Source organism: Antedon mediterranea, chromosome 9 (assembly GCF_964355755.1).
Source record: "Antedon mediterranea chromosome 9, ecAntMedi1.1, whole genome shotgun sequence".
NCBI lineage: Eukaryota > Metazoa > Echinodermata > Crinoidea > Comatulida > Antedonidae > Antedon > Antedon mediterranea.
This window is the reverse complement of record NC_092678.1, coordinates 23,604,395-23,627,049: the sequence shown is the minus strand read 5'-3', so window position 1 is coordinate 23,627,049 and position 22,655 is coordinate 23,604,395. Positions and strand designations below refer to the sequence as shown.

Below are 22,655 nucleotides of genomic sequence, written 5' to 3'. Positions count from 1 at the left end.
CTACATTACCAATTGGAATCATAAAGTGAGGGCGCCTTGCATTTAAAATAAAATAACTGTAAAAACATTTAAGCATATAGGAAAACGTGTTGTTTGATTCTTATGTAATCCTCTGGTTGTGTGATTGGGAGGGTGGTCCAATCAACTTGCCTTCACGTTAATATCGTGTTTCTCCATTTATAATACTCGATTAACAGTTAATTGATAAGTTGATCAAGTAGAACGACAAATTAATAGACCGTGCTAAAATCTTCCCTACTGGAATGTCTTTACGATAATTATTTTACTGCGACCACCACGGAAAATCAATTTCCATTTCCCTTAGCCTATTCTATGCGTGTTTTTCACGTTCCATATTTGTCATTAAATAAACCTTTGGAAAGAAAGAGATTCAAAATATTTAAATTAACTGTATTACTTACTATGTCTTTATAATATCGGAATAGGCAGAAAGACACACAAAACGCAACATATTCTATTTATAAATATAATATAAATTAACAATTGTCGTTTTGAATGTGCGTATTTCGTAACAAATCATAACAAGAGGGGAAACCCCTAATGTTATGCTAAGTGGTGATAAGCGCGACAAGTTGCAATACGTCATCTTGATAACGCAACCAATATTGTCAAGGTGACAACTAAACTTCCCTATCCAAAATGCCATCGTACTACACAATACCTATTTAACGTCTGATAAACTAGATCAACTGGAGAATCTATATTACAGTAAGCAATATTTAATACTATTTTCTATAGTTACTTTTGAGTGAAACTAGCGTCGTGTCAAACTCTCAGCCAGTGAAGAGACACGAAAAGCACGCGAAGCGTGTAAAAGCCATCGCGTCATTATCATCAAAATTTGAACGCGAAATTGCTCGTGGTGTCACATTGAAAATGTTACGTAACATAAGCCTTAAGGCTTGGTTCCCACTAGAACGTAACGCAAGGACGTAAACGCAACGCAAGCGTTTTAACCAATGACAAGCGAAGTTATAGACAGTTAGCAATCACAAGCGAATAAGCCATCGCTTGTGATTGGTCAATTCACTTGCGTTGCGTTACGTCCTTGTGTTGCGTCGCTAGTGGGAACCACGCTTAAACAACTATAGGCCTATGTACTACAGTACAGTGGTGCACGTTGTTATGTTGCTAACGAAAAAAACTCCATTCGATAATCACTCGCCACATAATAATTATATCATAAAAATTGACTTGGATTTACATGTTACAAATATTAAATTTCTGTGTATTTTGGAACGGCTGGCCAAGTGTAGACAGGTGAACTTAAATTAGGAATGTTTCCGGCGTCATAGTGTTTGCGAAACTTTCTCATGTACGTCACAAAGCGCATGCTCAAATCGTTGTAATTTCCAAATTAAATGCAATGCACGCACCGATTGTCCTAATTTCAAAATGATACCCGTGATGACGTCAGTGACCCGAGTGGATTGTGTCGTCTTCTTACGACATGAGTGACCTACGCATTATCTATATACAAGGTACAAAACAAAATATATAAAACGAATGAAATGTAACACAAAGTTGACGCGAGTGGGTATATCATCAACTTTTGAACGAGCGCGTCAAAAGTGACATCTCGGTATAAATGACAAACTATATTCGTCATTATTATTGCATTTTAAATGTCATGTCAGCGTTGTTTATTGAATTTGTGTCCGTCACTTAAACCCTTCGCCATCGGCGGTAAATCCTCAAAGAATATAAGACAAATTAGCAATATTTCATCCCTTATGATTCTTCTGTGTACCTCCCACCCTGTTGCTGGATATAGGCAAAGTGTTGTTGAAGCTGGCTCGGCGCAGATCAGTTTTAATCGGGCGTCAGTAGCCCGTCGTGATAGCTCATTAATCAGGGCCTAAGGCGTAGCATTCCTATCACCATTGCGATGTGGCTAACCTGTGCTTCGATTCACAACCAGGGTCGCTCGTATCTGATACACTATTAAATCTCAGTATTCACAGTGCACGTCGATTCTTAGATAGCAATCTGAGATCAGATATTTGATCACATCTTAACACATTTACCTGTTAAAGCTTGGTTCCCACTTTTGGACACAACGCAAAGGCGTAATCGCAACGCAAGAAGCGAGTTGACCAATCACAAGCAACAGAATGGATAATCCATCCCTTGTGATTGGTTAAATTGGTTACGTTGCGTTTACGTCGCTGCATTACGCCCGAGTGGGAACCAAGCTTTAACTGCCTTTGATGATCGATTACCGAGAAACCTTGTCCAAAATAATACAAATAACAATATCCAATTAACGGAAAGTATAATTTAAACCCGGTTTTGACATGAATAAGAGAACATGATGGGAAGATAGCAGAGTGAAAATTTAGGGCGAATGGTAAAAGGGTATAGAGTAAAGCGAACAAACGTGAACGCTATATAATAACAGACAATAATTAAGGATATATCATTTTCTACTGTAGGTCTGATATTGTTAGAAAGAAATCACGCTGCGAAAAGTGAAACCATTGTTGACACAATGTGTATTAATTATTTTGAGTCATAAGTGAATTTGTTAAGCAGGTGTTCATCTCCAAGACCTCAATGTAAAGTTCACTTTCCTTTTGCTGTTTTCTAAACCAGTCCTACCAAACAGTACGCTGCATTTAAATCAGTTACAAACTTTTATGTTTTCTGGTTCCCGTTCGACGACCAAAGCTTGATTCTCATTAGAACGCAACACAAGGACGAAAGCGCAACGCAATCAACAATGACAAACAAACAAGTAAATTGTAAATGGTCAACTCAATTGTGTTGCGCATGCATACGTCGTCGCGTCCACGAAGTTAACTTTATCAGTTATAATTAAATTCAGTACTTATTTTTACTACGATTTTCCACATTTCCCCAGTGTCCAAATTGTCCAATTTGTCGTCATTTGCTGTTCCGTATTTAGTCTTATCCGGTACTAGTCTACCATGGAGTAATTACTCTATGATAGGTACTACTTTCACGGGTCGTTTAACAGCAGTACATTGATACTGTATGGGTGGCCTGCATTAGTTTTTAAATAGTACGGTACTGAACGAGAATTCATCTTTAAATTTTCGGATGTTTTCATGTGTGAGATATATTCGAAATTGTTTTCGCTTGGGGTACCGTAGTTTATCATATTACTAGAGTTACATCTAAAGGTACATACCTATGTTTGAACACATGTAACATAGGCCTAGCTATCAATTGTGCGTCGCAACAGTTACTGTTTTAGCCACTGGGAATGCTAAGTACCACCGCTGTTTGTCAAAATATGTTGCCTAAGAAAGAACAATATTATTTGTAGGCACGAACGTGCTTTCCAAAACCAGATTCAAAAATATTTACGTAACCTCACTGCGCGTCTGAGAACTGGAAGGAAGCTATGTAATTATGCTTCAAGTGAGAATTGACGAAATACAGTTAAAAAACGATCAAGATTCTTTAGCTTTGAATAATTATGTTTTGACTTATGTTGTTAACGATGGTGCCTTGCTTATAAGTTGGTTATGGTTGCTTCCAGGGGTGGCGCCAGGATCTTCCCGACGCGGGGGCTACATTCCCCGACGAGGGGGCTATGCGAGCGAAGCGAGCATCACAAGGCTGGGGGGGCCAGGGGGCCGCCAAGGGCCCCCGGTGGGGGTCCAGGGGGCGAAGCCCCCGGAAGCAACGCGTTCTAGCGTCATTTGAGGTCATTTTAATCAGATTTAGGGTAGCCATTTTTTCCATTTTTTATAATGCATAAATAAAATACTGCGTGCAAAAAAACGATGCGCGATGACTGTTTCAATCCATATTTTTCAATTTAAAAAATAAAAGTTCAAAGAAAATTTAGAAAAATAGAGTTGGAGGTCCTGGAAATTGGACTTATTATACTTCAAAACATGAAACAAAATATAAGTCCCTATCATGGTTGTGACTGAGCTAAGAAGTGTTTGAAAAATAGAGATGTTAGGTCCCGGAAAATGCACTTCTTGTACTTCGAAATATGACCAGCTTTATTGTTGGGGCTGAGCTAAGAAAATGTTTAAAACTAGAGCTGCAGGTCTTCAAAAAATTGCATTTTATACTTTGGAAACATCAGGCCCAGAGGCTTAAAAAACGCAAGCGTAGACCTTTTTCAGTCGGGGAAATAAGTTTATTCCTCCCAAGTGTATGCCTGCGTACCATCTGGACTTCCGAGTGGTGAGAAATTCATGACATCAGGACATTGAAAATGTAATAACTTAGCTATAATAAGATGTTGGCTAAGCGAAAATGGCATGTTTTTTTGTTTAGTAATGGATGAAATATTTATTTTAGGTGCCCCACGGTACAGAAGGTTACTTGTAAATTAAAAAATTGGTGAACATACGAACAATTAACATAATTCGTTTTTGCTGTAGTGTAGCGCACGTCGACACAGTACACGACGTAATCGTCGGTAAACTTCGCCTGGAAAATAACTACAGTACACATTTTGGTCCCTGGATGGAACATGACATCACGACCCAACGTTGAACGATTCGTACAACGGGATACCGCCAGACAAGTGCGTACCTATAGCTATTGTTTAGTAGTAAGTTAGATCGCTGGCAATAATGAATGCATATAAAGTGCATAATATCACTCTGACGTACTCTCACGGTCAATGAAACGTCGAGGTTTTCTAGGCGCCGAAGCTACGAAGTGAACGCGAACGAATTATATTCCCCGACAAAAATTACCCGAACCGTCGGTAAACTTCGCCTGGAAAATAACTACATTACACATTTTGGTCCCTGGATGGAACATGATATCACGCGTCTCGACCCAACGGTGAACGATTCGTACAAAGGGATACCGCCAAACAAGTGCGTACTAGCTATTGTTTAGTAGTTAGATCTCTGGCAATAACGAATGCATAAAAGTGCATAATAGCCCTCTGACGTACTCTCACGGTCAATGGAACGTCGTGGTTTTCTAGGCGCTCAAGCTATATGAAGTGAACGTGAATTTTTTTTACTGTATGTTATATTCCCCGACAAAAAGTACCCGTGTTCCCCGACGGGGGAGCCCCCGTAGCCCCCCCCCCCCCCCCGCTGGCGCCACCACTGGTTGCTTCGGTTGGTTATTGTTGCTTCTGTTGTTTATGGCGGTTGCCTCTGTTGATGGTCGTTGCTTCTGTTGGCTGTGTGGTTGCTTCTGTTGATGGTGGTAGCTTCTGTGAGTTGTGGTTGCTTTTGTTGATGGTGGTTGCTTGTTGGTTGTGGTTGCTTCTGTTGGAAGTGTGGTTGGCTGTTAGTTGTGGTTGCTTTTGTTGATGGTGGTTGCTTGTTGGTTGTGGTTGCTTCTGTTGGAAGTGTGGTTGCCTGTTAGTTGTGGTTGCTTTTGTTGGTGGTTTTTGCTTCCGTTGGTTGTGGTTGCTTCTGTTGGAAGTGGGGTTGTCTGTTAGTTGTGGTTGCTTTTGTTGATGGTGGTTGCTTGTTGGTAGTGGTTGCTTCTGTTGGAAGTGTGGTTGTCTGTTAGTTGTGGTTGGTTTTGTTAGTTGTGGTTGCTTGTTGGTTGTGGTTGCTTCTGTTGGAAGTGTGGTTGTCTGTAAGTTGTGGTTGCTTTTGTTGGTGGTTGTTGCTTCTGTTGGTTGTGGTTGCTTCTGTTGATGGTGGTAGCTTCTGTTAGTTGTGGTTGCTTTTGTTGATGGTGGTTGCTTGTTGGTTGTGGTTGCTTCTGTTGGAAGTGTGGTTGTCTGTTAGTTGTGGTTGCTTTTGTTAGTTGTGGTTGCTTCTGTTGACGGTTCTTGCTTCTGCTGTTGGTGGTTGTTGATTCTGTTGGTTGTGGTTGCTTCTGTGGTTGCTTATATTGGTTGTGGTTGCTTATGTTGGTTATGTGGTTGTTTCTGTTGATGGTGATTGCTTCTGTTCGTTGTTTCTGTTGTCTTTAATGTTGAAATAAAGTTTGCGGTACACCACGTGTATTAGTTTTTGAAAAAGAACTGTTGAATTCTCGACGTTTCGATCAATATGCTTTGATCGTCCTCACGGGTGTTGCTGTAGACGATTATCATAGTGTCGCATCGTACCGTATGTTGGTGGTGGTAGCGTTTGTTGGTGGTTGCCTCTGATGGTGGACGTTACTTTAGTAGTCAGTGGTATTAGTTTATGTTGTACGTTTGCTTGGTATAAACTTAGAAAACAGATAATACTAAGCTGTTATCGTTATTCAGGTTTGTGAATTATATTAGAAAAGTTATCAGAAACTGACACACTAGAGGGCGGACTTCATATATATCTAAGTGACTTCAGATACAGGATGAACCATTTTCGGATAAGAATATATTTGTGTAGAGGGAGTGCAATATATTTATGTCATGAGGTAGTTTCCATTACTGATAACTATGCTGTTATGCCAATATAAAACACATATGCCTATTCTAGCTTACCCAAGTCATATATATATTATACAGATATTGCCTGCTTAGATGTTATATATAAGATTTGACATCCCCGAAGAGCTAGCTGAGGGAAATATATTTCTCGAGAACAAGTAAAGCCTTAGTGTTGCTTTACTTACCCATTAAATAGGTTCCATAGATAATTAAATTTTATTATATAATAAGTACATGATATTTACTTTTATACTTCTTTATGAATAGGAATATAAAGGTTTGTTTCGATAAACTAGGGTGGCACTGGTTGAGTAATATTAAATTCTCCACGAGGCTTAGTTTGGGCGTACGTCGTAACTTTTACTGTGGTGTGTGTAGGTATTACCACAATATACAACCCACTCTCTCATCACAACATATTATTTTACCAAACCTATAGATGCAACAAAAATGTTCTTCCTGATGGAACCAGGGTTAAAGCTATTTGAGCTTATTTGGTTTCTCCAGATACAACGCATAAACAATTTGCTACATATTATGATATCATATTGTGTACATAAAATGAATGTATAAGATGTTACTACATATAACACATGGTTTCTGCCACCAAAGCAATGTAAATAAACATGATATATTTGTATAAAATTCTATTTAAATCAGAAAATATCATAGATTCATCAACGAACTGAGCCACAGCTACCAAATGAATAACAGCATTTGCTTTACTTGTGTTTGACTTTAAAATACTATACTACAATGTAGTAAAAATATCTCTGCTCAAATTATTTAACAGCAGTGCGCCCTCATAATATGAATATTTTTTGATTAATCGAATTTCTGTAGAGTAAGTCAATCAAGCAACTGTTGCCCCGGTTACAATTAAGCAACGAATCCCTCAGAGACGATAGATTAATTTCACATCCTGTATGAGGCTGTGGATACAATTTTTTTCTTTCGCTGAATGACCGAATTTAAAACGAAAACCGCAATACGGAACAAAATACAGAACCATGGAGTTCTTAAACTAAAATGCATATTAGGTTTCTAAAACTTTAAAAGCTTCTAATTTAAAGGCATTTAATGACAAGTAGTTACGCTATGGGAAATTCCCCATTTCAGAATAATATTATACAACATGTTGTTTTAAAATATTATTATCCTTAGCCTGCCTAAAAATTCACCTTATAAAAATAGCTAAAAAATCCGTATATACCGCTAACTTAAAGGGATGTACGATTAATTTATAACCCTCTACTAACTCCTTTACGAGTTACAGATCCCTATTATAAACTTCATGTATGTTGTTATCACAAGTACATTACAAGTGAAGGTGTCACTTATTCATGTAAACGAATCATATTGTGTTATAACAGTCCAAACTAATGCAAAGCGGCTTTTAAAAACAAAATCGCGATATTTTGACAACCTTTGTGTGATATTAACCGTATTCTTATTATTAATCGTTTTGACCAATATTTAATATTTTTAACAATTAGATATAAAATGTGCATAACATTAGATAGAGACAGCTTAAAGAGTGCGTGTTTGTAAAATCATGACTAATTTCTAAAAATTAATGTCAAATCTAAAAGATTTGTCCAAATTTATCATCAACATGTCTCTTTATCACTTCATCATACGAATAAACATATACCGTATAATCCTGTAATAATAATGTATTTATGTTTTACACTGGGAATAGACATGTTAACAGAAGTAATTATTACCTTTTAATATTTTCTTGTACCGTTTAAAGGTTCCTATTTCACAGTGATTTGTTTAGTATTTGATTACATTTGTAAAATGTTGTTATTGAGATGTGTACAACAACATACATACAGTACTAGGCTTACACAATACCTAATTACAAGCCTCGTATTATCTGATGTTTCCATAGTATTGTTTTTAGTATGCAACTCAACCAAAATGTAGGCCTCCTGATGCTAATTGTGATATCACGGTTTATGTAATGCGCTGGGCCCACAGATTATAGTAATGAAATCTACAACTCGCATTGTTTAAAGTGTTAGCCGTGAGAGCCCATGAGAGAAACGCATCTCCCCTTCTAATGGACTCAACGCATACAACCATCAAAACTTTTAAAGATAATATTAGAATCTAGCCTACAAGATAATTGTGTAAAGATAAAAGCATTAAAATGTTATGGACACACATTACAGATTCAAACGGCTGATAATATTATAATAATGGCGGCGGCTCACATGTACCGCCGCGTATTATGTTTTATTATAGCCAAGTAAAATATTATATTGTGTATTTTATGGATACAAATTGGAAGGATTTTCGCTGTCTGACATTTTTTTAACCAATTGATAGTGATACCTTCAATAAACATACGGTTACAAACACAGTATTTCATATGCTAAACCGAACGTTAGTAAGTCCCAACATTTTTTTCTTCCATTGACAAAATACATTATTACTATTTTCATCACCAGTCTTGTTTGTTATCTTTATAAGTCTTCTTTACTATTTTTTTTGGGAAATATTTATCATGAAACACTGTGTTGCGCGTAAGTGATGACGTAAGCAAAGTCCAATTTTTCGAGTCCTCTAAAGTCGTATGTTTTCTGTTATTAAGAGTTGTGAGTCAACAGTCAGTTAGGACAAAAGAAATTAAAAGGGCCTGACTTGGCTGTGAGGCCCAGTGTATAATTCTATAGTTGGATTTACTGAAATAATGCCAATTTCCGATTTTTATACGATTAGGTATTAGGCCTATATACAGTGTTGGTTTGTATGTGTCAATATGTTATATGTAGTTTTTTTATATGTCAGTTTTCTTATTTTGTCCCTAATTGCTGCCCATAGTGCCCTGTGTAGGCCTATAATGTAGCACTAATGATTACTCATATAACTGTTCTGTATATTTTGGCCTTAGTTGCTGCCCATACTCTCCTGTATAATTCGCCTTAATTGCTGCTCATGTACTCTCTCATGTATAGTTTGGCCCTAATTATTGTTAAACATAAACATAATGTCATGTATAGTTCACTCCTAATGTTTACCCATAAAACTTGTATTTGTTACGGGTGCCCATACCCTCATATATAGTTTGGCATTGACGGCTGCCCATACAAATTTCTTTCTATTACAGACATATTGTGATTGACGCAACTAGAAAAAAAAGTCGAATGAATTATTCCCCAAACCTTGTTCTTTTCTCTTTAAAACGAGTACAAACATGTACGAGTTATTAGTTTGAAATTAAATTTGACATATCTGACACACAATGTGTAAGAATAGACTATTTCAACACCTCAGCGACGAACGTGGAAATTATATATTGCAATCGAAATAACAGCGATTGGTTTATGTTGTAGTACTTCAACCCACGTCTATCTGAAGCCATAGGACTAAAGCACTGTCTACACTATCAAAACAAAAAAGTGTGATGTGCCCAAATATGGTAGTGATATGCCCAAATATGGTAATGATATGACATCATCTTGCCCATATATGGGCACGTCACATTTTGTCACATAAAGTTTGATAGTGTAGACAGTAGGCCTACAGAGCTTTACACACTAGTTCACAAAATAAATTTTCTTTGTTTGTGGTTTTTAATTTTTGTGAAATAAACTACAAAACATTTTTTAATAGGATCCTTAATACCTATAAAACTTATTTTTAGCAAACCCATTCTATTTTGGAATGTCGAAAACCAAACAGATGTTTAAAAGTATTTTAAACCGCAAATTTTTTTCTTATTTTCAAAAACGGAAATGTTAGTAAGTTTAGATTTATCCAAATTAATTGATTTATGGAAAAAGAGGCATAGCACATTCCAATTTGTGGACATCATCAAGAGAACGCACCACGCGTTAAAATGTTGATAAGAATTACACGATTTCAGTACGCGTATCTGATATCCGCACTAAAGGATATTCTATATGCATGCTTACACCTGCTTGAAAATTCGTAACAACCTCTGAAAATTGCCAAAATAATCGGGTCAATATTATGTATCGATGACCTAACGTCACCACTGGTGCTTGGGTAATATCAAACTTATTCTGGAGTAATGAACGTTATATGTGAGACCAGGTGTACGAAGGCCTGCCTAGAATTCTCTACCACACTAGACACGCCAGCAGGAAAGGCTTGTCATACTCCATTTACTCTGGTATCTACCTACATTTTGCAAGGATGTTCTGAGGTGGCCTACAACTGTTTAACATTTACGTTTTGCCATTGATATCAACATTTTGAATGGAAACTCAATTTCGGTATTGAAATAATATCTGTAGTTACAGACTACAGTAGAAACACCAATTTGGGACCCTCAAAGTGCCTCCAAATATGAGTTGCCTGAATAATAACAAATAATAATATCCTAGATTTATAAAGCGCCTTGTGAAACCTCTAAGCGCTGTACAAAAAACAATTGAAAAAAGCTAAACCCACACACCCTCGTCGCTAACCAGGGGTGACGTCCAAAGAAGGAGTTTTACTATATTCAATCTTCTTATGCCATTGTCAATATAGGTTAAATTTTATGCAGAAAGAAATAGGATATGGCAGGCCCACACAAACAACATTAGGCCGCCTACATTGTGGGTTCGTTCACGCACGCGTTCAAAAACGGATAAAATGCGCTGCGTTTTCTCGTTGTGATGGTGCTAATGACCGGTGAATGAGCGACGTGAGTTTTTGATAAAACTTGATCCAGCAACGACGCCGTGATTTCTAGACAGATTCATCATAATATTGAAATATCATTTCTTAGTGGACATTTACAACACATCTAAGTTATAATTTCGTATCAGAGATATTAAATAATCCGTATATTAAATGATAACAATCATTCCATTTGGTCGGATTACAAACTCATAGATTCATCTTACGTAACATATCTCTTATCTCGCCACTATTTTACAACAACGTCATCCGACTAAATGCACACGTATCTCAAGTTTCAAAAAAACATTTCGACTCTGTTTTTTTCAATCGTTTCACTTCTGAATGTTTCAGTTAATTGTTTTTTCTTTTTTATTTTTTAAACATTTTTTTGGCTTGTTATTTGTTATTAAAATAATATTTGTATTTCTATGATAAATGTTGTTATCATTAATGACGAGTGAAAACAACTGATGTATCTATTTCTGATGCACATAGTAGCTTAATACGGTGGTTAGAACAATACTGACGTACCGGGCGCGTGTTTTCACAAACAACTCACTCTATTTAAAGCAGCTAATATGGTTTAAGTTTAATGACGTCGTGATTTTGATAAACCATGTAGGCCTAGAAATATCGTGGATAAAAATTATACTGTATTTAAAATAAAACGCAAGAGTAGCGACTCTGATCATGCTTCTCATTCATTCTAATATAATTACGATATACGAGTATGAACCCCGTGCCTACGTAGTACGATACATTACCTATCAGACTCGTTTACGCCGGGTATAAAGCTTGGTTCCCACTTGGACGCAACGCAGCGACGTATTGACGCAAAGTGGTGTATTGCGTAATCACAAGTGGGAACCGACGACGCAATAGTGCTGCAAACATCGCAGGTTTGATTTCACGCAGGCGGGGGCAAACACAATTATTAGAAGGGCATTTTCTTACGTTGCGTAGATTGCGTTACGTTGCGTCGCTAGTGGGAACCAAGCTTAAGATACGATACCGTGATTTCTTGTCCACGAGTATAATATACGCATGGTATACGATCGTGATATCGTGCACGAACACGTATGATACCCGTATACGATATGTGGCATCTATACGATACGCTATGGTATTTATATCGTACGGTATACGACGGACGCTATGAATTCTCGTGCACGAATATAATATTAATGATAATACGATATCGTGGCTACCGTGCATGCGTAGTACGATATTTGCATTATGTTACAGCAGACGTCGGTCGGTCGTTGTCTGTCTAAGCGTGCGTTGATAGATTTACAGCGAGTGGATTTACTAAACGTCCTTCGAGCTAATGACATGCAAAGGGTTTTGCTACAACCGTACTAATATCATGTATGAATATTATAACCGAAAAATACATTAAAACACATGATTCAGATGACTGTATTCTGTGAGAAAAGGCCACGTCGGATACGGATTTCCGACGGTCCCCTGTAGTTAGAGGAATGTGTGGGCCCCTCTCTCCACGGGAACCGTAAATGAAGAGAAACAGAAATGTATACGGCTATCAATAAAATATTCCGATATAAAACAATAAATTATACGGAATAGTTATTAAAACTACAATATCAAACTATATATCCTATCAGAAATTACATACAAAATATATGCATATCAATATGTATTTCGATTTAAGGCCTATATACGTATTTACGATATATTACGTACGGGGTACAGTATATACATGTAGTACGCGTTGATTATATAATGGTGGAGTTACTGTGGACCTTTATGCCTAACTCAGAGACATAAATTATCAAAAATATGTAGGCCTATAACATTATACCGTATGTACATTTTTGTATATAACATTAAGCCTACTATAACATTCATTACATTACCGTATGTTATTAGAATGCTCACATATGACGTAATATAAGCACAATTATGTTTAATCGTAGCATTGACTGGGGAAAGGGAATGTTACCCTTGTGATCATGTGACGTAGTGCGTGGTGGTTCGAGTTAAGTTGCTTACCTTTAATGAAGGCCTATTCCCTATAGTAACTATTTAAATGAAAACTATGCGGTTACTGGAGTGAATGTACTATAAATTAGGCTAAATCATATCGAAACTGCAAGTTTTGTAACTTTATATAGATTTCAATATCAAATCTTCGTGTTGGGGCAAACCACACGGATTTTGGTACACTTTTAAAAATACAATCAATGTACCGTATACAAATATCGGCTATCCAATACGTAATTATTAGTATATTTTAACCGACTACATTATAATAATAAAAAACGTAGGCCTAAATTTGAAGTATGGTAAACGGCAGCGATACAGATTGTAGTGGGAAACAAAGCGGTAACCACTTACTCAGCCCACGATATGGCTAATCCATTGACTAAAAGTAAAACAACAGTTTGGCCTAAGTCACAAACGGCCGGCCATGAATACAAATATTAATATTGGAACAAAGGCATATCATCAACAACAGATGATAATATGAATATCGATGGGAATATTTCTCAATAACAAAACATGAAATATGAAGATAAATATATTAATCGTGTATACAATATAGACAATATTTTTTTGCCAATTGTAATGATTTCGCTTATAAACAAGATAATAAATAAACAACAGCTAAATTCAACTAAAAATACATTGATTTCAGACTATATGCTTGTTTCTTTAAATTACGGTTAATAACACATTAATGTTTGGTTGATTTCTTATACAGAATTCCACAAAATTAAAGCAACTAAAAAAACGAAACTAAAATTGTGAAAAGTACCTTGACACTTACTTGTGAATAATCGGGGTCAAAGGTTACCCCATTCATTGTCTAACAATGTGGCGATTACAAACTTATCGGTGTGTTAATTACAACAAAAAGTCTTCAATAATGCCAACAAAACTTACCATATTATATTATAGCAGAGGGAATTTCAAAACCTATTTTATTTCGTCAATACACCAATGAATCCACGATACGCCTTCTATTAAAAAAACAAAACAGGCCTAGCCTGCTATAAATAATCGAAAACATGGAATTCTGTTTTTTTAAACATTATAATTCTCTTATAATTTCTAATAGCAATTTATTTTTAAATTAATCATTATTTCAGATATACAAAATGGTTCAAACAGAGAGCCAACCTAATATTATTTTTTTGTAAAATGATGATACTCGAATTACTACAGTATGGAGGCTGATTTAGATGACGTCACAATAATATCATTTTTCCTCAAGAGCTTCAAATCTCTGACCTCGACGAATTAACAAAACTCGACCTAACATCATCAAGAATTTTAAATTCAATTTCGTTCAGGTTACCAGGATTTGTCAACAACTTCCTGCCTTGGATATGATTAACATTTTTTCTAAAAATCAAAGGGGGTAAAAAAAAAACCTTCGTCATTCGTCATAAGTAGATCATGGAATTATCTCCATGTTCTGGGGGAAAAGAAATAACACGAATCAGATGCGCGCTGAAAAGTAGATGAGAATCAACAGAGGTTGAACGCGCGCGTGCCATAATGATGTAATAACCACATGGATAGAGTTTTGACACATCTTTTTCCAGGGTCTAATACTATAGAGTACAGTAGATTCATAAATCATACCATCCAGGTATAATTTTTAATCTATTGAATCTCCACACGATAACATGTGATACATGTGATACTATTATTACATAATTTGCCTTGATACTGCACAGATTCAGTAAAACCATCCATTGTTACTTTAAATGAGGCAGAATTGAACTGAATGTTAAAAGGCGAAGAAACCCAATGTTTCACTAGGAGCCATGGCACAAACGTGAATATCATATATAATACGAATATTATCTCTATATTTGAAAGCAGATGTTACATAGATATCATGCAGAATTGAGAATTAATGGAGCCAAGGCTGTCCGTTTCATAAAACGTTTACAACACTGTAGAATACAGCTTGTTACTAATGTATATGGCCTAACCACCAGTATAATATTTTTGTTTGGTTTAGCGGCCTACGACCAATACCATAAACAACTTGTTATGATGATCATAATCGAGAAAATCTCCTTCTTTAAAAATATTAAAAATAGAACCAGTAGGTGGTCTACTATAAATATACAACAACACAGTAAATCCCTTATCTATCCATTTTAAATCTCCGACGATAACTACGTATAAATACGTCACCAAATACACCGTATTTATTACGTAATTTGATATGCCAAGTTTACGAATTATAAAATTATTTCTCGCAAACTGTATAGAACATCCCTACCGAATATATTGTCAAATAGAAAATATGTAAGTTTGAGGCCGCAAAATCTCGTGCACACTGTATCTGTCGATTTTTTTTTAATGAAAAAACGCAAAGTATATGCGAATCTACCGTACTGTAAATACGAAGTTTCTTTTCCACAAATTATGTTAGTAGGCCCATACACCTCCTTCAACAAAATACTAACGCAATACTCCTCTCATTTTTTGGTTGTCACAGACGATAAAAACATTAAAACGTTCAATAGGCAATTATAACTATTGAAATGCACGAAAACCCTAAAAAGGTCAGTCATGTTACACCATTTGTTGATTTTAAGTTTTAGCCCTATTGACCTGACAGTTGTACAGGAATGTTATCGTGCTTGACGCGTAGGGGGCTTGGTATGTTGTCTCTCATTTAAGTTTGTAGATTTCTGCTCAAGATCAACTAGTTTTTCACCCAAAGCATTTTTGTTTAAGAATTTGTTTTCGATTAATGTAATATACGAGAGAATCGACGATACAATATCCCACTCGTGTTTAAACTCACATAATTGTCCAAACTTGAACATTAATAATAAAGTATAAAAATTCCAAATGTCATATATTCTTAAGTTTATATTTTTATTGAAAAATTAAAACTTTGGTCAGAGCTTTGGATACATTTCCAAAACATTATAATACAATACATGGCATCAAATGCCATTTGGCATTACAAGGCTTCAAATTAAATTTTAGATGCAAAAATAATAATATATGCACTTATTCTCGCCAAGTAATCATTTATAAAATATGAAATTAATTTATATTTTCGAATCTAACATTTCAATTTCAACCCCAAAATCCAGTTTGGAGTTTTTGTTTTTTAAATCCATTTAATAAGAACATTAAAAATGAAATAAAATTGTATAATTAATCGTTTTGGAAGAACAATATATGGATATTAATTATTATTATTATAATATGTGAAAATTCTGATCTGCATTCACTTACTGCAGTAACATGACTTTAGTTTATTTCAACAATATATAAGTTATAAGAGGCACTAACTGCAATAAAGAGTGTGTATGATAACCAAATGATTTGCTAAATTATTGCATATAATATATACAAGGCTAAATATTGTAGTTAATGCAGTACAATGATATTGGCATGGTCCTTTATAGCACTAATAGTAATAGATAGCAGTCTAATGGTAATTACTGTAATCACAAAGTATGTATGATGCTTGTTCTATTCATTTAAAGACTGCTTAAATAACTCAATGGCCCACACTACTTTGTTAAAACACACTCACAAAAGTGTGTTGAATGCTGCTAAAGACTCTTTTATATTCTGCTATTATCAAACGAGGCCTTTTTGTCCTACCACCTTTCATAAGATGAATAGGTCATAGGTCAAAACAAAGCCACTGATACAGGTATTTACCATGCTTGACATGCTTGAAATACTGTAATATTATAAAGTCAAGTCTTAATATACCATAACATTCAATTCATGAAATGTGTGTTTAAAATTAATAATTATGTTTTTAAATGTACAATATTGTAATAGCCTAATCGATTTACGTTTTTACAAATATTAAATACAGGGATATAAACCCTACTTTAAATACTATAAACTATTTTGCATCATCATCAACTGATTTCAGCCTGTGCTTTAGTTAGGCCTTGACCTATGACTGTAGGGGATCTAGCATGGTTTGCTAGCCCCAAAATGCACTTTGCATGCTCTATTATTTCCACTCCTCTGCTATTTGATCCCCGAGGGTAAAAATATCAGAACAACTATGTATACTGGATTGTGATCACTACAATTAGATGTAAAGCCATAGTAGAACATAAAAACCTTTCAAAAACCCATTCACTAGAATATTTCAGTATTCTTCAAACAATAAAACTGTTTGTTTACCCGCTTAATATATCCTCCTTTCAACAAATCTGTGTTTCTTTTTCTACCGTCTATGCCAAAGACCAAGATTCAAAACAGATAAGCAAGGGAGCTGCATAATTTTTTCCAAACCAACAGTTGTAATTTTTGTACAGCCGTATAAATCAATACATTTCAATTGTTTTAAATACTGCGCAATAAGAGCGAGACCACGGTCGCTGATCAATCCACATTGTCCAATATTCAATGTCGTTATTTCTTGTAAACTTTTAACAAGTCTCTCCAAACCGTTATCTGTAATTTGGCACGAACTGAGGCTGATACTGTTAAGATTCTTCATCCCTTGAGCGATATGATTTAACGCCGGATCTCCAACTTTATCGCAAAAACTAACGTCGATGGCGTTGAAATGCGAGCCCGATTCAGCCAAATGCGCAATTCCCATATCGCTGATATTATCGCAGCTGCGGAGGTTGACTTCTCGTAGGCTAGGCATTCTAGACAGGTCCAACATACCGGTATCTGTGATACCGCAACAGAAACTTAAGTTAACACTGCGTAGACGAAGTAACCCCCTTGCCACGCTCGATAACGCTGAGTCCGTTAACTTTTGACAGTCTTGCAATACAAGAACCTCCAACAATTTATTCCCTTCACTTTCATTCCCACTGACACCAGCAATGTGTGCGATTCCCATGTCAGAAATGTGTCGACAACTCCGTAAATTTAAATGTTTCAATTTCGGTAGGCCCCATGCTATCCATAACAGTCCTGTGTTTGTAATATTGCTACACCCGGCAAGATCGAGATATTCAAGGCCTTTCAGATTTTGTGCTATTCGTCCTAAACTAGAATCTGTAATTTGTTTACAAAGACTTAAATTCAAAACAGTCAATGATGGTATCAGTCGTGTGAACGCATGTCCTAGTCCATTATCAGTTAAATTATAACATCCACTCAAATTCAAGCATTGGATATTAGGCATTCCTTGTACAACATAACTCAGGCTTCGTCTTAGGCTCAGGATTTGAACTCGTTGAATACCACGGGCGACTAAGCTAGGAAACAAAGACGGGTTCGCCCTTCGTAAGTGAAGCTTAGCTTCAACGCCTCTCCAAACGGACCGATGGTAAGCAGCGTCTCTCCAAGCCCGGCACACCTGGGCAGATCTACCTTTTTCACGTACATCTAAATAGCTAAATATCATTGCCAAAATCTCGGGAAATAAACATGAAATGTGTATTTCAGCGGACATTTTAAACTGAGCAATCCACACACACGGCCCACCAGCGGCCTGCGACGCGGCAGCTGAAAAACATTCACTCTATGATGTCACGTGGTTAGGCATTTTTCTGGGCCACGTGAGTCTCGTACCGGTCTGTGATTGGTTAAGTAAAACAACAACTGGTTTACATTACCATCAGTGGAGGAACTTATGGAGTGGATTTACATTATATATTATCGCGTTTGAATAGATTTTCCTTAGAGTACTCAAGAATTGTTAATAGTTATTGGTTGATAAACTTATCTAATTTATGTAGCGATTAGCGATTAGACTTTTAATAAAATAACAATTTGCTTTGTATTGAAAAATATGCCTCTGAACAACGAACCAATTCACAAGCGAGGAAGAAGTAGGCCTCTGTTTACTTGACTAAACTACACTATATTAAAAACCAGTAGATTTTTCACCAAATGTTCTTATAATTTAAGCGGGTTTAGCCACAAAATGTTCTTAATTTGGTTCTTAATTTATTCATTGGTGAAAACACTTTTAAACACATAAAAGTCATAATTGACTTTTAAACATAAAACTGTTTCTAAATAGGCGTACAGATATATTTTTTTATTTAACAATTCGCAGTTTTCTTTTTCTTTCAAGTTTTTTATTATATCAAATATCAATGTTAACATTTTCCACGTCTTATTTTTTCTATCTTTATTTTTTGTTAAGCTTATACATTATCTATGTTGAAAATGGCATTTATGTTCCAGCGTATTTTAAAGCGTTACCGTATTATTTCTAAAAAGCGTTCTATTTTAAAAAAAAAAAGATCATCATTACCACAATTTTTGGTCGGGAAATTTATATTTACTATGCGTTATTTGAATTCCAGTATTTTATTTTTATTTTTTATTTTTATTTTTATTTATAAATATGTCTATTTTTCTATAATATACATCGACTGGTTATCATTATACCACTGCACTATATCCATGATAATCAGTCGTGACAGAAAAGATATGAATCGAATACATGATGACTTGGCACAATTAACCAACATTGTAAATAAATTATTAAAATATTTGTTCCAAGTTCGAAAAGCCTTCCTCGATTTAGATCAGCGATAAACAAAAATAGATGATGAAAAACAACGGCATCATAAATAAAACATTACAACGACATCCTACTTCGATTATCCCAATGATTCCTAGATTATTTATAGCCTAAAGTTATGGATGTTTGGGAATACGAACTCCCAGAGTCATGATGCCGTGCTAGCGGTAAGCTGTAAACCCCCTTGTTTCTTTTTAAGGAGGCGGATGTGGTTATGATTGGCACGTATATCATCCATATTTTAATGAAGGTGAGCCATCATTACCGTTCTATAATGCCATTTTGAAACTACAGTATATCGATGTTATTAAAGATAATAAACATAATGTTACACCTGTATCATATTATAATGCACGGCTATTTAAACAATTATGCTCCAAAGTCTTTTAAAGCGCGTGAAATAACATTAGTTTACGCGCGCGTTCATCTGCTTTGAGCGTGTCGGTTTTATACGCGTATATACGGTATTGGATATGTACGTATAGGCCGGTTATATCGCAAGATTGGTTATATGAGTAAATTCTATAATATAATAATGCCAAAGAAAATGGCACAAGCCTGAAAATTAAAGGTGCCCACCTGCCACTTTGCTCATGTTGGGGGTTATCCTGTCTTAGGCATGACCATACGGTAAAGCAGCATTGGAAATCTAGAGGCCTAGTAATCACAATAATTAGATTATTTGGGACGAAATTACAGTCAGGAAATTTCTGCTCAAAGACTAAATGAGTTACGCTTTCAAGAATGATGCGGCAGGATTTAGAATTACGCAGGCGCAAAACCTGCATCAGAAGATAATACGTTATCGGGCTAAAATATCTACCGTTTTACGAATTAATTTGTGACTTGCAAATTTGTTTTAAATCTATTATTTTTTTCCTTTCTTTTTTAATTTTCTTGTTTTATATAGTAGCCTATTCGTGTCCTTGTTATACACATACAATGCCCTGCATCATAGCCTATACAATAAAGGTATAACCAACTCATACCGACTTGGACCATAACGTTACCACTTTATACTGTACACTTACTAATCTTATCACTTATAATAGGCCTAAGGACTGCATATATATTTTTTGTTCATTGTCTATGAGATCATTCATTAAGGAATCGCCAGTAGGTAGGTGGTATATTATCGGTAGGGAAATGCAATAATAATGTATTCCAAACCCAATGAGTAATGGGGGAAATTTGCCTATACATGGCTCTGTTAAACTATCTTGAAGACTTCTTGTAGGCGCGGCCTACACAAATTCAACCGCTCGAGTTTCACACATTTTTGTCAGTGTCGATCGCGCGCGTTTGAACGTACGCGCCGCCCGGCGTTGAACACTTCAATGTGTGTACCGGTGGTATGTACTCTTTAAATAAGCGTCTCATACCATGCAATATTGCTTTTTAAAATTATTTCATTAATTTAATGCCAACTGGATGATGTAGATTAGATGGGATATCATATTCAATATGGCGCGTGTCTGTTTATTGATCTGGGTTCCCCTTCTTGCCTTAAAATATTGATTTGGAACAAGCTACTACTACGTTTCCGCGGCTTACCACACACTTCAGATCTATGCTAGCGTTGTTCTTAGGTAGACACTGACAGAAGAATTTTAGCTGAGTTTTTATGACACATTTAACCACAACATAAAGCAATGAGCGCCTTTGCTCTTTTAAAAAATTATATTTTGGACCTAAGTGACTCAGTCGTAAAATTTGGTTCACTTAAATTTTGTTTTTTTTCAAATGGTGTAGGCCTATACGTAATCACCGGGTTACGAAATATTTCGACTTTTACAGTTATGTGCTAAAATCTTCTTTTTATCTTCCTAATTAAACCACGTTTGAATGAGATTTTTTTTCTCTTTTGTGAGGTTCACTCACCTTTATTTCATTTCAAAACATAATCATTTTGATAAATAAACAATTTTATTATGTTTGTGTATTGTCTTTTTTAAATATATAAATTTTAAGTTTCCTCTTATATCTTTAAAACTCTGCAAGAATGATATTATTATTATCAAACACTGTATTAGCCGTATGTACTCCATGTTCTAGGCGTTTACAATTTGTTTCATTTTTTGTCAAAGGCCATTTTTATTACCGACTAGATCGGTTTCACAGGTCGGGGAGTATTGCCAATTTATTAATTTATCTTAATTCTGATTGACAACAGTGTCTGGGTTTGGATACGGAAGTTATATAATTCGTTAGAGGTTGTGGGTGGTGATGCGTTTTAAGGTTAGTGGAGTAGGTAAAGGCTATCAACTAACCACCACGCATACTATACCGGGAGGTTGTGAGTCACACGGGTGCTTCCCGGGCAGCAGCCATTCTCTGATAAACAAAGACATCGTTAAGTCAATCTTTTCTCCCCAAAATATGTCTTTCTAGCTTTTTATTAATCTTACAAATCAAAGATATAATGTCATGCTGATTCAGGATTGAGTGGGCGTATTAAATTACGGTTTATTTTTAAAATTTGATTTTTGTTTTTTGTTTTTTTTTAATTAGATAGAAAACATATCTTCAAACTTTTATAACGCTCTTTCAAATAAACGGTACTCATTCTGTTTGATCACCAGTGTTTAGGACTAATGCATCCATGTTCTCAGGTTCGTGAAATTCCTTCACTATGGGCCAATGTTCCACAGTTATGCTCTTTCTTTCCGTGTTTTCTTCTTCCATAATAACCGTACGATTGACTAAAATAATCTAATAAATCAACCTTAAGATTTCTTTCATTTTCCTCCTGGATCATCAAGATTCTAACAAACTTTCGAGTCCACAGAATGTGGAAAATTTACTCGAGGGCAACAGTCAGAAGTAAAGTTAGGGGTCAGCCAACAAGCCTCATGCCGGTGAAAGATAAGCCCTTACAAGATTACTTCCAGACCATGTAGTAGGCCAATGCTATTTAGTCGTGAATTACGAAATCATGGTTCCTGTATTGTGTGAACACTTAACTATTAAACGCACATATTACGTAATCTGATACCGTAAAGTTGGTGATTAGGACGTAAAGCGTGGTTCCCACTAGCGACGCAACGCAACGCAAGTGAATTGACCAATCACAAGCGATGGCTTATTTGCTTGTGATTGCTAACTGTCTATAACTTCGCTTGTCATTGGTTAAAACGCTTGCGTTGCGTTTACGTCCTTGCGTTACGTTCTAGTGGGAACCAAGCTCCG

General features: G+C 35.8%; 3 protein-coding genes across 4 annotated transcripts in view; 1 reads left to right on the top strand and 2 right to left on the bottom strand.

Annotated features, from left to right (window-relative positions):
- The window catches only part of LOC140059561 (ataxin-10-like), a 78,949-nt gene that overhangs the window by 3,296 nt on the left and 52,998 nt on the right, over positions 1-22,655 (bottom strand). The window contains exon 9 of one of the 2 annotated variants that reach the window (XR_011847226.1): positions 13,907-13,977. The exons of the other annotated variant lie outside the window; for it this stretch is intronic. The gene's annotated coding sequence lies outside the window, so the exon portion shown is untranslated. Of the gene's footprint in view, positions 1-13,906; positions 13,978-22,655 lie in introns of those variants that run through there. 2 annotated transcript variants of the gene reach the window in all.
- LOC140059564 (protein Wnt-5b-like) overlaps positions 1-22,655 on the top strand; it is a 41,155-nt gene that overhangs the window by 2,248 nt on the left and 16,252 nt on the right. The window lies entirely within an intron of this gene.
- Positions 15,712-18,424, bottom strand: LOC140059562 (F-box/LRR-repeat protein 14-like). The gene has a single exon (XM_072105511.1). The coding sequence runs from the start codon at positions 18,381-18,383 to the stop codon at positions 17,193-17,195; it is 1,191 nt and encodes a 396-aa protein (XP_071961612.1). The 5' UTR covers positions 18,384-18,424; the 3' UTR covers positions 15,712-17,192.

Excerpts from the sequence above, each read along its gene's own strand:
- LOC140059562 (XM_072105511.1), bottom strand. The coding sequence starts at position 18,383 with ATGTCCGCTGAAATACACATTTCATGTTTATTTCCCGAGATTTTGGCA.